The 17,399-nt window shown below is 42.4% G+C and overlaps 1 protein-coding gene across 3 annotated transcripts in view; it reads right to left on the bottom strand.

Annotated features, from left to right (window-relative positions):
• The window catches only part of LOC117471324 (SH2 domain-containing adapter protein F-like), a 101,596-nt gene that overhangs the window by 9,395 nt on the left and 74,802 nt on the right, over window positions 1-17,399 (bottom strand). For 2 of the 3 annotated variants that reach the window (XM_034116230.1, XM_034116231.1), the window contains 2 exons: window positions 515-689; window positions 95-214 (listed from right to left, as the gene is read on the bottom strand). In XM_034116230.1, the coding sequence (XP_033972121.1) occupies window positions 95-214; window positions 515-689 (295 nt within the window). Of the gene's footprint in view, window positions 1-94; window positions 215-514; window positions 690-8,048; window positions 8,196-17,399 lie in introns of all 3 variants that reach the window. The other variant, XM_034116229.1, reaches the window with a different exon arrangement.

The following is a 17,399-nucleotide window of genomic DNA, read 5'->3' as shown; positions in this document are numbered from 1 at the left end:
TGACTTTTGCACCCAGCTGTCATGTCCTCTTGTGCTTTAGTTTATCGTGTTTGTGGCTAATTGTTTTTCTAGGAAAAAAAAGTGCGGTCCTTACTTGAGGGAGAGGGAGTAGTCGTTCTTGCTGGTCTCGCTGTTCCTCACCAGGTAGCTGGCCTCCTTACACAGCCTGAGCAGAGACTCTGCGTCTGTCCGGCTGATCGCTCCATGGTACCAGCTGCAGTGAACAATAGGAAATAGGGAAGAGAAAGAAGAGGAACAAAGGATTGGTAAGAGATGCTGAAGAGTCATCATAATCGTGTTCCTACCCTGGATCTGAAACAGACCAACTGAATAATGCTGGCTTTAATAGCGGCTAAAGCAGTCAAGTGCAGGGGTATTGATGATAGATACCATCTGTACCCTATTAACGAAAATGCCAGTGTTCTTTTCAGTAATTGACCAGGATAAGGGTACTACTGTGATATGTTGTGATGAACGGCCGAAGTGCTTTTTGGAATAACCCAATCTGACTCACAACTGGCTCTCCAGGGGCATGGTGGGGTCGATGCGCTCCCCGAGAGAGGAACCGCAGTGGTCCAGTGAAGACAGCTTCGTGTTGACCAGACAGCTGCTGGAGTGTCGCTGCAGCGGGCGGGTTTTCCCATCCTTGGTAGGCGACATTCGAGACTTCTCCACACTATCAAACTGGACTGTAATAAAAGAAAATGAAACAGTTGAAATATTTGATTCTGGAAGAATACAATAAGACTCTTCACAACTCTGGTAATATAACAACATATTCTCTATGTATACTTCAGCTAGAGTTCAGGTTAAGGTCACTTGAAAAGAATATATATAAAAGTTATTCATTGCTGTTAAATGTATCTGCTAAACTAAAACAGAGCAATGAGATGTGAGTGTGGGACCAGAAATCCAGGTTGTGCTCACACACACACACACACACACACACACACACACACACACACACACACACACACACACACACACACACACACACACACACACACACACACACACACACCACACACACACACACACACACACACACACACACACACACACACACACACACACACACACACACCACACACACAACACACACACACACACACACCACACACACACACACACACACACACACACACACACACACACACACACACACACACACACACACACACACACACACACACACACACACACACACACACACACACACACACACACACACACACACACACACACACTGTGTGTAACTCATCGAACTGAAGGACATGTACACACAGTGGAGGAGGCATAAATCAATCCATTCACACTGTGCACACATCCCAGTGAGACAGAATACACACAAACTTCCTCCATACCATTCAAACAACCACAGGCATCCGTAAACACACTACAGTCTGTGTCAGCCGTTTACACTCTTTAACTGCACACAAACATATGTGCAGTCATGCAAATAAGCCGAATTGGAAAGTCAAACACACACACACACACTTGCACAAATCCCACGCACAGGTACTGCTAGTTAAACATTAAACCTGCTTTCCAAAACTCTCACGGTCAACTGTGGACATGATAAGCTGTCTTGGCAGCTTCACAGGGAAGTGTTTGATGCCGAGCGGGGGCTGGGGGTGACCTGTGCTCTGGACATGACTGCTGGAGGTCACTGAGCCGCTTCACAGCCAATCAGGACACAGAAAAACATTTACCGTAATTTACAAAAGCTAACACAAGAAGAAAAAAAAGGAGATAATGTCCACAAGGCCGAATGAAAGTGAATTCTCTCTTCTGTAAGAGGGTCATGGAGGCCAAAAGAATGAAACGTACTGTAGGATGGGGGAGGATGGAGTCACAGAGTGGTCATCTGTGTGTGTGTGTGTACATGTGTGTTTGAGCCATTTCCCTCCGCAATCCATCACTATAATTGATGTCATAGCACTCTTCTCTTTGGGAAGGCCTATTACAGCCACTGTCAGCTTCTCAACAGCCACACTTATAGGGCAAGATATAGCTGGAGATCGTTGGCTACTTAAAGGTTTTAGATCTGAGGCTTCGAGGAAAGGAGTTAATGTTTTATGAAGGTCACAGCCACTGCCTCCGTCTTTCCAGCTCCTGCTAATGGCCGTTCTTGCGTCCAGTGCTTAATTACCTGGGCTGAACATGGCAGGTACTGTCCTGACAGACGTGCACTGTGATCTTCACAACATGTCGATAAAGATGGGTCTGTCTAGACTTAGTATTCCAGTCAGCGCATTACATTACACTTTACAGTTTGCGAGCTCGCCAAGCGTTCCTGTATCAGACTGAGAGTAAAGGCTGACAGCATCGATCAATCAATTTGGGCTGGACGAGACAACAGCTTGTCGACAGATTTCATTGAGATTGTGGACACTCCTAAGTGGGGCCTAACAGGAAAACGAAGGACCTTTTGCAGATACTGTAAATGGTTAAACAGAGATAATAGAATTAAAAGCAAGTTACATGATGATGGAACTGGACGAATAATTGAATTAACTCCAACTGAGAAAGTAACCCTGTACTAGTACTGCATCTCCATATGAAGTACTCTATACCTGAACTCCATTACATTTGAGAGAGAAATATAGAGAGTTGTTAACTCAAAATGCTGATTAAGGTTAACACTGTAGTACTTACAATAATTGAAGACGTTATAAGGGTCTCCTTCTTCCAATATTTCCAAAAGAAAAGTCAAAAACATAAATACAAGTTTGTCGGTCATAATGAATAATCTCACTACAAATCAGATATAGCGTGTGACCCTTTGGAAAGGGTGTCAGCCCTAAATTAGGAACCAAAGAATCAGTTCATAGTTTGCTTAAACTACGAGCTCCATGTCATCAAAAAACCATATACTATTTTAAATCATAAAACAATGTAATGTACAACACTTCATAAGCCAGAGGGCCCATTTTAAGTATGATTTATTATGATACTTTAAGTAGATCTTGCTGATAATACTGTACTTTTAGTCATATTAACCTTGATGCAAGAGGAGATGCAAGACATTTTAAATGGTGTTATTAAGTTAAGGATCAGAGTACTTTTTCTATGGAGTATGATTTAACAGAAGGTATGAACCATAGGTATGAACATTGTCACATCGCTGCTGTTTCAGCTCTGACCAGCAGGGGTTCCCCTTCATCTCCTCTCAACTCCACGTTGAACTCGCTGGCCTTGAGCTCACTGATGCACTTCCCTAAACATCATCTCATGGAAGTGATTATTCCAAATGACACCGCCTACCGTTGTTGTCTTGGCTTCTGCCCTTTTGTCCGTAATAGGTCTACGGCGAGTCTTGAAATGACAGCCAAATTGTACTGTTGCATGACGGCTGGGGAAATTGTGGCTCTAACCTCAGACCTGGGGAAGACTCAAATCTGTGTCTGCACTTCCTCTGGGTCGGATGCTCGGACTGTGGGCGGTCAGATTATGTTCCCGTGTTGCAAATAAGTCAACATGAAAGAAACCATTAGTCCTCTACTTTTTCATAAGGTCCATTTGAACCACATGCTGGCTGTTGGGAATACAGTGCCAGTAGGATGCACATACAGTACATGTGTAAGAGTAAAAAATAGCGTTTCCATGGAAACTGACCAAGGGAGATGCATGTTTGCTCTGCTCATCCCTGTCAACGCTGACAGATCACAACATGAAGACGCAGCCAATTGCTCTCTCTTTCCCTTCTTCGCTCTCAATTCCTCTCTTCCCGTTTGCACAAGTCCGGCCTTTCCTCTTTTTCCTCTCCTGACCCTTTCTTTTGATCTTTCCATCTCACTGACTACGGTCCTGTCCATCTTTCTGTGTTTTTCTCTGTGTTTTTGTTTATCAAGGACGGGAAAAGATAGTGGGAAATGGACTGTGGAGGAATGTCTGGTCGTCTGATGGAAAGAAAGGAGACAGAGCAGTAACAGCTTTGATCTGTTATCTCCACTGTGTCTGATGGACCTAATGCAGGGCTATCAGTCTGTCTGATCCTGCAACACACATTTCAAACTTTTCATATGTATATTAAGGGTCCATATCAATATTCACTTTGAACATGATTTTTTTTTCAGGTCCAACACTGATCTTAACAAATGCTGGAAAAATGTATCTGCTAGTGTGGCATAAGGATGGATGTTGCTATCTTGGTTTCCCCACACAGTCCATCTCTCAGTGTATCTGTAGCCCACTCAGCCATCCGCCTGACCTCAGCTCTTCGCAATTTCAACATTCTCCCAGTGCCCCCACTAATTCTTCCCCTTCTCCGGATTCAACGCAATCAGTGCTTTATTTGACCGTGATTAAACCCTTTTTTCCTTCACCTGCTAGAAAGGGTTGAGTGGCTTTTCTCAGAGGAGCTCACCCCATCAACCTTACCTGTCAGAGCGGAGTCTTTTCCACAGACAGAGTGCATCGTTCTACAAAAAAAAGTATTAACCTTAAGGGAGGGAAAGCCTGCAAACTAAAGAATAGCTATCGGTATATGTGCTCAACAATTAATTAACCCATGTCTGCTTTGATTGTCAGCCATATTACCAACTTTTTGTAAAGGCTGAATATCATGGGAGTGAGCCAAACTCATTCCCCTTTCATTCTCTGGAGCACAGTCTGAGACATGGCGGACAGCAGATTGACGAGAGAATTGGCCCTGTGGAGAACAAAACCCCTGAGAGGCAGCTTAAGAGAGACGAGACACACACACACACACACACACAAACACACACAAACACACACAAGCATGCCTTCACATACACACAAAGACGTGTACGTAAATGTGCAGGGGCATCTGTGTGTGTTATCAGTATTGTTGCTTGTAAAGCACAGCAAATGGAATCTGCGTATCAGATTGAACTGTCAGTCAGATGGTGACGGATGGCTGGAAGACCTGCCCCCTTTAAACACAAAGCTTCCTTTAGAAAGATCCATAAAACACAGCGGAGGTTTAGGAGGGAGAGTGTGTGTGTGTGTGAGAGGGAGCTGATTGGCTGGGACACAGATAAACACAGAGGTCAAAATGACATTTCCATGATTACACTGCAACCAATACACTACATGAAGGGCTGCAATGTTATTCAGCACAGCACAGCACAATACACAAGACGCAATAATGTCATATATAGACAGAGAGACTGATAGAGGCCATAAAAACACCATAAAAAACATCTTAAATAAGGAAAGACTATTAAACGTAATGGGGTTTTTGTTCATGAGTTTTCGGGCCACAATATTTAAAATAATAAAGTAAGATAAACATTTAAAATGAAGTTACAATAAAGAACAGGAGGCTTCTGAACAGCCTGACTACACCTCTTCCTCATCCGCACACATCCCTGAGCAAATTTCTCTAATTAAGCTGGCTAATTAATTCTCATTTACTAATGGTACTCCTATCAAAAGGATGACTAGTCTGAAGGGTGAAGTGTGCCACCGACCGCCGTATTGTGAGGTGAAAATTAAGTTTTACAGCTAGGACGTGTGAGATGATTAACTGGTCTGCTTCTCATTAGAATTTACCGCACACTGAATACAGAGCTCAGCGTGGTACGATAGCCCGGGAACTGGCAGCTTTAAAAATCACTCACTTTTATGTTGATATTAATTATGTGCATCAGGAACTCAAATGATTTGTTGAAATTGATTTTAATAAGATATTTTTAGAGCCTCTTTGCAGCTGCCGGATCCAGTAAAGCTCTGATGATTGTGCCATCTAAGAATATGCTTTCTTCTTTTACATAAATCCCCCAAATTATCTGCTAATAAGGTTTCTCAAGAAAAATGTAATGACCCTGCAAAGTGACAGCTAGTTTGAAATTATATCGGGATAACTTTTAATTACTTTAACTTTTAAGTCCTCTCAGATTAGAGGAAGGAGAAGGTAGGAGGAATGCTTCAAAAGTGTGGGATAATTCATTCATGTCAAAAAACAAAAGCGAAAAGCTCCTCATTATACTCAGAGAAAAGAGCCCTCCATTTATATGTAGATGTAATATCTGCCCTGTCGAGATGCATTTACATTTTGATAATGAGGTTGGACGGCTAAGCCAGATTTCCCTGAACTATAATGGATATTGTTTTCTCCTGGTCTCTATTGGAGCACACCTCATACATACACATACATAACCTTAGCTATTTAACATGCCGAGCCAATCTGGAGATTGTTAGCAATCTGGATGACTAATGTCTTAGTGTGTGTGACTGATGGTCTGCCTGTACGACGAGGTCAAGAGAGTGCATTGTAACTGTATTCACCGGGGTCACGGAGGCCACCCCCCCCCCGCGCTCTGTCTGCCACACTGGCCTTTGACCCCCAAGATGTAGAGTGGGGCCATACTGGCTCAGACAGAGAGAGGATCACTTTACAGCTGGACGCCAATCTTAAACCCACTGACATCACAGAGGGAACCAGAACCTTTCCCATGGATTTATGGATATAAATCAACTTCTTGCCCTGTCCTCGCCTTTAGCACACAGCGGTGTCCTCTTACACGGTCTCACTGCAAGTCTTCCCGCTCTTCCAGGGGGAAATCCCATTCCTGGCATTCGTTCTGCTACACGTCCTTCTTTTCAGCGGGTAATTACAGCAGCCAAAAGTGTGCTTTCAGGAATCAACTGATGGCTCAATCGGTGTTGACAAAAAACACGATTACTTGTGCGTTTTGTTTGTTAAGATGGTAAATTACAGTAAAACCTGAGGTAAAGAGACTCAACTCAAGATGTGTTATGGACTCTAATGAGTTTCATTTTTCACATCATGTAGATCTGTGGAGAACAGTGAACCAGGGGGACATCTGGGACAGTTATGAGTATGTTGACAAGAGGAAATGGGGGTCACAGCGAATGGCAATTACGCATGCAGAAGGCAGTTTAGTACAATTAAAACTAATGAGCCTTCAGCCCTAAAAACCTGCACGAGAATCAGTGATTTTCTGCCACATGTAATCCAGATGGAAGAGTGCAGTCATTACTGAGCTGCTAGCTAATGTCACATTGAGCAGTTCTTCTAGAAGACTCTGTCAGTAAGTACAGTAATAACGGACTTTAGTGTCCGCACATTTTACGTGAGAGAATTATCCTAAAAACTGTTTTGATTGTACATTTTACATTTATATATTCAGTTTAATATGTAATATTCCATCCCTCACATACTTATGCATATATAATAATTTGCTTTATATTTTTGTTTTTGTACATTTTTAAATTCAACATGTATATTTTCTACTTTTTTGTTTATTTCTAGTCTTTTTAATTGTTATTGTACAATGCCATGTCTTTTATGCTGCCGCAACACAGACATTTCCCCAATTGGGATAAATAAAGTACTATCTTATCTTATCTTTGATTCCCGTCCATATCACCTATTAATGCAATAATATTATTGGTGATATTCTCCGCAAGCCAACTATGATGTACTTTACCTATATCACCAGACTCACCCTCGCTAATGGAAACAAGCAAGCAAATCACCAACATGGATTTTTAAAGAATAGGCCTTCCGACTCCCCCACCCCTCACAGAGCACTGACCATAACACACAGTCTCTGCCATCCCCATGCCTCAACCTCCACCATTGTGTTGCATTTACACACTACAACTACTCTGCAATAAAACTCGCTTTGGCAGAAGATTTGACCACACAGTCACATGCTTGTGTTATGTTGTTGTGATGTTCTTGTTGTTGTATACACCTGTATCTGACGGTTACATGTTTTGAGAGTGTTCCGACTGTTAAAAAAAAACCCACTCTCTACAGAGGACGAACAAGAAATGCACAATAAAGAGTTCTTGTTCTTTTTGTTAAATTATTATCTACTTTAAATGCACGGATATGCAACACATAAGTTGATTTATCGTACACATGCACACTCTTCACCAGTCAAACCGTTCCTCAGATTTACAGATAGATATATAATGACATTAAAGGGATTGGATGGATGGATGGATGACTGGATGGTTGATGGATTAATGGATTGGCGGATGAAAAGGGTTGGGGGGGGGGGTCGATGATGGGAAAGACGCTGGACAATGTGAACACCAACACCCACCATGGTGGTGCTGGTCACAGCTGGTCTGTCCTGGCGAGGGCTGAGCTGTCTGCGAGGGAGACTCCAGCCCCTCCACCAGGGGAGGGCTGGTGTTGAGCTGCCCGACAGGGGGGGGCCACGGTAGGTCCTTGATCACTTTAATCTCTACTGCAAGTGTCGCCCCAAGTCACCAGAGGAGAGATGGAGGGAAGGAGAGGACAGCAACAAGAGGCATAAATGGACAACCACAAAGGAAGTGAGGAAAGGGAAGTTATGACAGGAAACAAGGAGGAAAAAGAGAAAAGGAGGAAGTGAAAAATAGATAGAGCATTGTAGTAGAGAGCTGGTAATCCAAGAATCAGCAGTAGATGTGGATTACAAAAGGAGAGGAACACAACAGGACTGGAAAAAGATTCAAGTTAGTGTACGAGTAAGTAGGGTTGGGTTTTGATAGCAGGTGCTATTATGGATTTCATTTAAGGCCGATTTCTAAAGGGCTACGGTGTAATGGTCAACTGGTATTTACAAAGGTTGAAACTTAACTCCTAGAAGGAATGTTAAAGGACTCAAAAACCAAATTTCAAAGCAGATTTAGATTCTATACAGTGCTAATAAACCCCAACCCTACCTAAAGAGTTCCCCTTTCCAATGGCTCTCACTCGACAATCCTCACGATCCAGACTGAGGATCTTAAGTCTCACCAGAGATACATTAGAATCATGGCAATGCACAGTTCTCAATTGCTACTCTTATAAGAAGTAATGCATGATGTGCTGTATGACAGACTTACATAAGAGGCAGCCCTCAAGAATACAATGCTGTACTTCAAAGTGCATATATATAGGACTGCCTTGAGCTCAGCTACAGATGGTCACTGATACAGTTCAGCATACACTCTGCTCTTACTCTTTGAACAAAAAAAGACCTAAGGCTTCTATATTAAGATAAACAACAATGTAGACAATATCCTTCACTGGAATTTACCTCACAGCAATCCATCCTGGCAGTGGACACTCCCCGGCTTTGCCCTTTAAATAATGCATGCCTCGTGTCCAGCCGGGGTATTACCAGGGTAAATTGAGCGCCCTAGCAAAAGCATATCTATCACCGAACAAGCCACTTGTTAGTAGCTGAGCATACTTTATAAATAGGATGTAGATGGGAAGGCTTTTCGTCATCCTCTGAAAGTTAAGTGGCCTGTTTAATTATACCACTCTTTTTAACATAAATCTTCATACACTCATCTTCCAGTGAGAAAAGTTGCAGTAATGTCACTGTCCATGGTGCTGGAGATGTTACTACAGTAGATCAAAGAACATAGAAGGAGCTAAAATGAGTGTGATTTCGTCAAAACAGTTTCCACTTATGGCAGCCAATGCCTTTACAGTACACACAAACAGTTAGAAGCTTACAAAACACTAAAAGTTTCCAACCAAGTTGCAGAAAAAAAGAACAACAAAAGAATAGAAACAAAACTACAACGGGGAAGGGACCAACAAATTAAAACTCACATTAATATACCAAGAAAATGTGGTTTCAACCCAGTACAAGAAGTCATGGCCAAAAGCTCACATTACGCTTGTTAATGAAACTATGGGATGACACTGGCAAAAAAGCCTTCAATGTGAGTCTACCCTTGTATCTGAAGTGTCCGACAGCGATATTGCACCTGGCAGCCTTGTTTGACGAGGTCAAATTGACGGAGAGTAGCAACAGATTGGCAGTTAAGCAAATCAGCAAGAGCATATTAAATACAGGAGCACTTTGGGACACGTCAATACATTTTTTTTTTTTCAGCATTCATTGGTTAGAGAAACATAAATGTACATAATAAAAAATATAAAAACTTTGTGAGAAAAACCCCACAAGATTGCTAATCAGTCAGTATTTTCCACTGAGTATCACTTAAATTACAGCAATTACTTTGTCCTGGCTACTTCAGCTAATAGGAACATAATGCATCTGTATTCATAATAACCATTAGTGTGTCTCTGTGTTGTAATGTTCCGTATAGAGGCTAGTTTTCAGTGCGCAGAAGAGCATAATGTCTATCTTCAACCCTACGAGGAATTACAGCTGCAGTGCTACGGGACATGCTAATGAGAAGCAATATCAGCGGGCTAGATGAAGGGGAAACTGGAGAATATTTAATCCGACAAGCAATTAAATAGCTAGGCCCGCGGTGTCAGGGGGATAATCTGAAGAAAGGTGTCTGGGAGGAGGAGCTGCATGCGGTCTGAACTGATGGCAGAGATGGGAGAGATGTGGCTGGAGGGTGGGAGACGGAGACAGAAGGTCAGAAACTCTAGCATATAACTTCCACTACTTTGGGGTGAAGTAGGGGACTCTCTTCCTATGAGATTAAAAGCCTAATACTCATTTCACATTGCAGATTAGCGTGTAATTGTTTGGGGAGCAGAAGGCTGCCTCCACTCTGCAGACTCACTGTGAGACGATGTGGGCGAGTGTGGCTTGGATTCGCTCCGTTGCACAGCTGAATAATAGTATTTAGAAATGTGGAAATTAAGGCAGGCTGATTCAATATTCTGTTTTGTTTTTTTAAAACTCTAGGTGACTGCATTCTCCCTCACCTTGTAACACCATTACAAAATTCTGCCATCCCCTAAGGTCTGGAATAATCCTTGGCTTTATATGCTTAGGTGCCTCATGGATGAGTGCTTTTTCATACCTGTAGCTATCTATCCGAATTCAGGACTTAGGTCACAACAGCAGATCAGTAAAGCTGAGTCACACATCAATATAAAAGCTATCATAATATCACGGTTTACAGCTGTTTTAATCATAGATCATAGATTTCGACTATATATCAGCTCTGTGGATCAGAACAGTATTGGGCTTAATGCGAAGTATGTTTCTACATGGAAGGAGGTTGCTTTGGTGTATAATGGTGCAAACATAGACAAAGCAAGAGAAATACAAATGTATAATAAGATCAAGTATAAAATAGTATTAAAATAATTGGAAATCACAGGGATGGGACTTAAGTCAAGTTGAACTGGATGTAAATATCAGTGGAAAAAGTGAATTCCACTCATGATGAATCTTGTGACCTTTTGTCTTTTCATTGGTTGGTAATCTTTTCATTGTAAAGAACTTTAAGCCTAACCTATGTAGCACAATATAGCTGTCCAAATATATGAATATTATATACAATCACCCGGATTATTTGAATTATTAGCTGCTTCCTTTTAATGAAAAGACACAGAAATAAGGTTAAACCAAATTAATGAGGACCTTGTATAGCCGCGTTCACACCGCAGTACTTTTCCCACTTTAGTTCCGATATAGTTCCGAAATGTCGCGTTCACCAAAAAGAGCCGGAACTAAAATGAGTTCATCAGAACCTTTTTTACCCCTTTTTCCGTCCCTGCTAGAGAGCAGGTACTTTCGTGGGAGAAAAAGGTTCCTATGTCTGATTGGCTGGGCGGATTGCAAACCACGCCCCGTAAAACTCCCAAAAAGTTTTGTGAAGCTGCCATTTTATTATCCTCGCATTAGCATTATTAGCATTAGCATTAGCCCAGCACACAAACGCAGAGAGACTAACTTATGGTAACACAAAAGAAAACATGGGAGTGGTGGAGATGAGGAGGTGTCGGCATTCTGGCGATTTACTCTGAAGGCTTCAGTAGAAGCTGCTGGGAGCCCCAGCAGCTTCTACTGAAGCCAGTCCCCAACTCCGGGGACTTCCGGCTGGGGACTTCGGGTGGCAGTATACGCCGTGAAGTTGTTTGCGGCCTGCCAGTAAACCCAAAGCAGAAGAAGAAGAAGTGACGTCAGCGGCTTCATTTGCCTAATCCTTCCCCAGGAACTTATTCCGGTGTGAACGCGATCTGTACTTAGTTCATGAGAACTAAAGAGTTCTCATGAACTAAGTTCTCGTGAACCTTTGTGGGAAAAGTACTGCGGTATGAATGTTCCTTATGTTAATAGATTACTACAACTCTGTCATGTCATCTGACTGCATTTGGATCAATATGCCATCTCTCATCTGCATTATCCTGGATCTATACTAGTACACATCGCCTGCTGTTGACATAGGGAAATAGGCTGTTAACGATTCTCGAATTGGAACACAGTGTGTTGCTTTGGAAACGTGTGTTGTTGGCTGGATGTCACGTGGACTGGACACAGGTTGATCAGCAGCCTGATGGGAGGGGGGGAGGGGGCATTCAGTCAGCTATAAACACACTGCAGCTGATTAATTATTTGTTTCACAGCATGTGTGTTGACTACAGCTCATAAAAAGAACCAGAGAATACTTGAACAATGAACAATGGTCTCTTTTTAATCTGTGTTTACCTTCCCTTTGTTCTTCCAGGAGAAGATCTATTTTGAGGCCAGGTATTTGTTTACCCAGGCTTTTCATTAGCCCATGGCACTTCATCACTGTAAACAGTGCGGCACCATAAATCACCAGCTATGCTTGTTTCCACCAACGCCATTTAATTTAGTTCTGCTTAATTTGGTTGGCTAATTGCATGCATATTCAGAACAAGCTGGAAGAGTGCAATGTTTATGCTTCACATTATGAGCAGAAGAGCTTGGAAAACAAAACCAGCCTCTTCTGAAGATGTGTTTGTTCCACCCAGCGACACCCAAATCATCACAGATAACAACTGTGTAATGCTCCGGGGGAACTGAAATGCCACCTCATAATTCTCTGCATACTGTATCCGTCACATTATACGGTCCTGCTCTCTTTCAAAGCACAGATCTGTTTTGAAAGACTGTGTGTTTGCATTAAAAATGAAAAGTGGCCTTTTCCTTGCTCTTCTATCTTGAGATTGACGGAAGAGATGCGTTAGTGACGGCCGGCCAGCAGGATCTTTCGGGAGGGGGGGGGGGGGGGGGGGGGGGGGGGGGCAGCATCCATACTTTGTGATGGAAGTTCACAGTGTGGTTGTGTGTGGCCAATGTGTGTGAGTGAAGATAAGACATGTGGCAGCGCTGGGTAAAAAGCACGCGGCACACGTTTGAGGCTCATGAAAGAGGTCTGTCAGGAAGGTTATCAGCAGGGTGTTGCTGCAGAGGCCAGGAGGACGACACAGGGCTGCGGAGTGACAGACAGCGTGGGGAAGCAGAGAGAAACAGAGCCATGGCACCCACAAAACAGCTGGCTTTAACCCAGGTGCAAAGCCAGCGCAGGACTGTAACTGAATCAATTATTTATTTTAGGACATTAGACTTAAGCCTCAGGTTTCTGGGTCGTTAAGCCCATGAAGATTCATTAAAAAACCATAAAGCTCCCCAAGACCTGAGGGAGAGAGCCAGAGCGCTTTCTCTTATCTCCCGTGTTAAATGCAGGGTACCCGGCTGGCTGGGAGCCAAGTGCAAGGAGTTAGTAGCAGGTAACAGAGGGCAAGGAGATTAAGTGACAATGGCTCTCGATCCCAATCCTGCTGTGATGAGGCTCAGATTTCCGATGGCGGCCTGGCCATGTCTGGGTGTTTGAGTGAGCGAGCCATATGCAAAAAGGGCTCACACTGACGGACATGCGAGCCCACATGCAGGCTTCGTCATGTGGTCAAATTCTAATGTGTCTTCCTCACTCCTCACCCCAAGGCTCATCCATCACCCACTCAGCAGCCATGAGGGAGGAGGAGAGAGGCTGTGGCGAGTGTGGGTTCAGTGTGTTGGGTTGGGGGGACAGCGGGGATGAGTGATTAACCAAACCGCAAGTACACAACCCCCCAACACCCTAACAAGGCAGGGAATTTAAATTCCATTGCATACCTGTCAGTAGATGGCCCGGCAGTGAATAATAACGGCAGACAAAGTGTTGTGAAGAGGCGAGTGAGGCAGCGATAGAGACGACCGAGGAAAAAGGCTGCATTAGTCTGCTCTCCTTCCTCCATCATTAATGAAGACAAATAGTATTTTATGCAGATGGTATTAGACTGTGGTGGGAGGGCGTAGGCAGCACTTATTTTATCCCCCACCCCCCTCGTTCTTTTTTTGAAACCACTCAATGGCTTGGTAAGGTTGTGCATCTTTTTTTATTATCAGCTAATACTTTGTTTGCAGACACTTTCATTCCCCACGTAATTGTTGAAATATAAACTGTGAACGTTTTTGATGAGCACAGAATAGTGCCCCTGAAATCCAAACGGTGAGCAGTATCATTACTCATTGATATTACAGTCATAAAGCGCCCCGGCAACTACACACATAACCGTGGGGAAATTGCTCTCTAGAAACCTAACACAGAGAGCTTTGGTTTAGTTTAGTGACTTTCTGCCTACAGAAGTGCTTCAATCAGCCTGAATTAGTTGCCTGAAAATATTTGTATATACTAACTTAATTGCTGACATCTGGGGACACGGCAACATCAACATATTGGAGTACATAAGGTCCAATGAAACAATAAACAGTAACGCAGCGTCCACACGGCGGCGTGCGTTGAAGCTTGCCGGCGGGCGTGTCTGAAGCTCGACCAACAACCAATCACATGAATCTCGCGCCCCGGACACACAAGCACGCGGTTTGATTGGCTAGAGCTTGTACTGGCATATGATTTGATTGGCTGACGCTTCCGTCGAAGCTTCAAAAGTTGAACATTGCTCAACTTTTGAAGCGAGCACTGCGAGCAAAGCGAAGCGACGCTCCCACAATGCAGTTCGGCAAAGTGTGACGTCACCCCATTCAAAGTGAATGGGCAGAAGCTTTGAAGCTTCAACGCCGTAAGGGCAGTCAGATAACCACACAGGTTGTCAAGAAATCTCAATGAACTGAAATAAAGGGTATACAAATGTAAAACGATACACTAATGTGTTATCATCCATCATAAATAGGTGGTTTATGTTATATGTTCACATCTTTTTTTATTTAATTGCGCTTTTGGTGTGTATCCTAAACTAAACTCACATTAAGCTTTTTTGGAAATAGTCTCAAAAGGGACTACTTTCCTAAAAAGGCTCAAACATCTAAACAACTTCAGGAAATGTATCTCTGAAAAAGCCTAACCACCAAAGTCACTTGGCCTTAATTTGAGAGACCAAAAATATCTAGTAACAGATTTGTCAACAGAAAGCAACTCTTAATCAACCATAATCCAATCCCAACTTGGATGTCACAACTACTTGGGCAAACATGTCCAGACCCATCAAACTGGAACTTAAAGTAAAGCCCATGACCTCATGACTGCAGTCTAATATTTCATAAACCCCCAGATAACCCTGCTTTGAGTAGGGATGCAAGACAACTCTATACTGCCCCTATGAGAAATGTGATACCACAGACTTTCAAGTTTTTATGACATCAACTTCTAAATCAGAGTTGTGAAACAGCTGTTCAGCCAGTTTGTTCTTAATGGTTTCTGGTTGTTAAAGACAGGGACGGGTGAGAAGGGTTTGATTGGTAATCTGGGACTGTCAACATTGCTAAAGAACTGGCTCACAAGTGGACTTAAATGCTAAAGTAGTGTATCATTTCTTGACATTTGAAGGTAAGCTGGTTGCAAAGATCAGAGCCTCGGGTGCATACTGTATGCTCGAGCCTTGAAAGGTGGGAAACTTTCTCTAAGCCTCTTGATGTCAGGATCCAAGGCCGGTCTACACTGACACCTGCAACAGAAACAAGCCCATGTTGACAAGGCTTGTCCCAAAGACGCCTTTCCCATCATTCTTCCTCTTTCTGTCTTCCAAATAGAGGGTAATTATATCTGCCAGAATGAAACACAGAATGAAACACAGAATGAAGACGTGCAATAAATCAAAAAAGGACTCGCGGCTTTCTTCTTTGAAAGACAACTTAAAGAAGTATCTTCCCCGATTCCCAGCCAACACTTTGACATCGAAAGGAAATTTAATTAATCATCATCAAAAGAGGGACGCTATCTGTAAAAGAGGGAGTTGAAAGAGGGATGTGTTAGTAAACAGCGCCCTACACAAACTCTTCTCAGGGCTGCTTGACAGAAAAATAATGAGGGAGAGGAAGAAAGTGATTAAGAATGCAGCATCACTTATTTAGCTAATCATTGGCAGAGGCAGAACAGAGCGACTCATATATAGACCTCAGTGCCAAGATATACACAGGAAACACAAATAAGGTGACAGAAACATTAGTAACACATAGAGCAATGGTACAGAATAGACAGACATATGATGTGTGCATTCAGAGAGCTTGCTCTGTTTGTCAGAAGTCGTTCCATCTGAACCTGTCAATTATAAGATTACAGAGTCTTCAAAAAGGGAAAAATCACGTCATCTATTCTTGTCGGTTTTAAGTAGCGCTACTATCTTTACGTTAGGAGGTACAGTAGGTTGGTATAAAGCTCATCACTTGCAAGTATGCAACTAAATACTCCCTTAAGCCTCCTTTTTTGTATACAATAAATGAGATTGATGAGCTTGCTACCATGTAATGCCACATAAGGGACTTTACACACATTTAAACAGATGACATCCTACAGTGAAGACCACCATAGCTGCCTCTTTCCACATCAGCAGCTAGCAACTGAAAGTAACAACTAATAAAACATGCACAAATTGACAATTACAATCATAAGCCAGCTCAACAAAAGCAACAAAATTGCCAAAAAATGAAAAGATCCAATTCTAAATGTTTGGATCTAAATTAAAAATTAAGCTAAGAGTTGAGATACAAAAATACTCATATTTAAATACATTCACAGTGGGGGGTGTTTTAGTGTCCTTGAGTTGGTTTTATAATTTAGTGACTCAAGGTTTTTGAACATTTTGTACAATATAATATAAATATTTTGGAGATATTACCCACCAATTCGACATGTACTATATTTATACAATGATAAATCCGACTACATCCAACTCACAATCAACACCTCAGGGGTTTAATCTCGCTCTCATCCTCTCTACTAAAACATGTTGCTTTATTAAAGTGTCACAAATCGAATGCTGTGTCCACGGAAAACAGAAAGGGAAATTAAAAGAGACACACTATAGACAAAAACATGGAAATAACAAAACAATTGTAGTTAAAAAATAATAGAATGTCATCAAAAACATAATGAAGAAAAATACCCATTATTCACATATTGTGTCTTGCTCGGTGAGATTACATTTACACCTCGGAAAAGCGCAATTACTCTTGCAAAGAGTAAAGAAAAAACTAATCACAAACTTGGCAACTTATTTCCCCAAACGCCTCCGCGGTAATTAAAAAGAAAGAGTTCATTGATGGATGAGGTAGTCCTCCTGATGAGTTGAGCACAAGTCAGGTTTGTGTGCAGAACACCCCAATAAAAGTAAACACAGTTTCAGTGTTTCTTTAACTTAAGTTGTTTTTCTGTCCACAATAGACTTAAAGTGAGTGGGGTCAAAAGTGCAGCAAAAGCACCAAGAAGTGTCACTACACTTATTGCACTTATGT

This window comes from Trematomus bernacchii, unplaced genomic scaffold (assembly GCF_902827165.1).
Source record: "Trematomus bernacchii unplaced genomic scaffold, fTreBer1.1, whole genome shotgun sequence".
NCBI lineage: Eukaryota > Metazoa > Chordata > Actinopteri > Perciformes > Nototheniidae > Trematomus > Trematomus bernacchii.
This window is presented reverse-complemented; position numbering and strand designations above follow the sequence as displayed.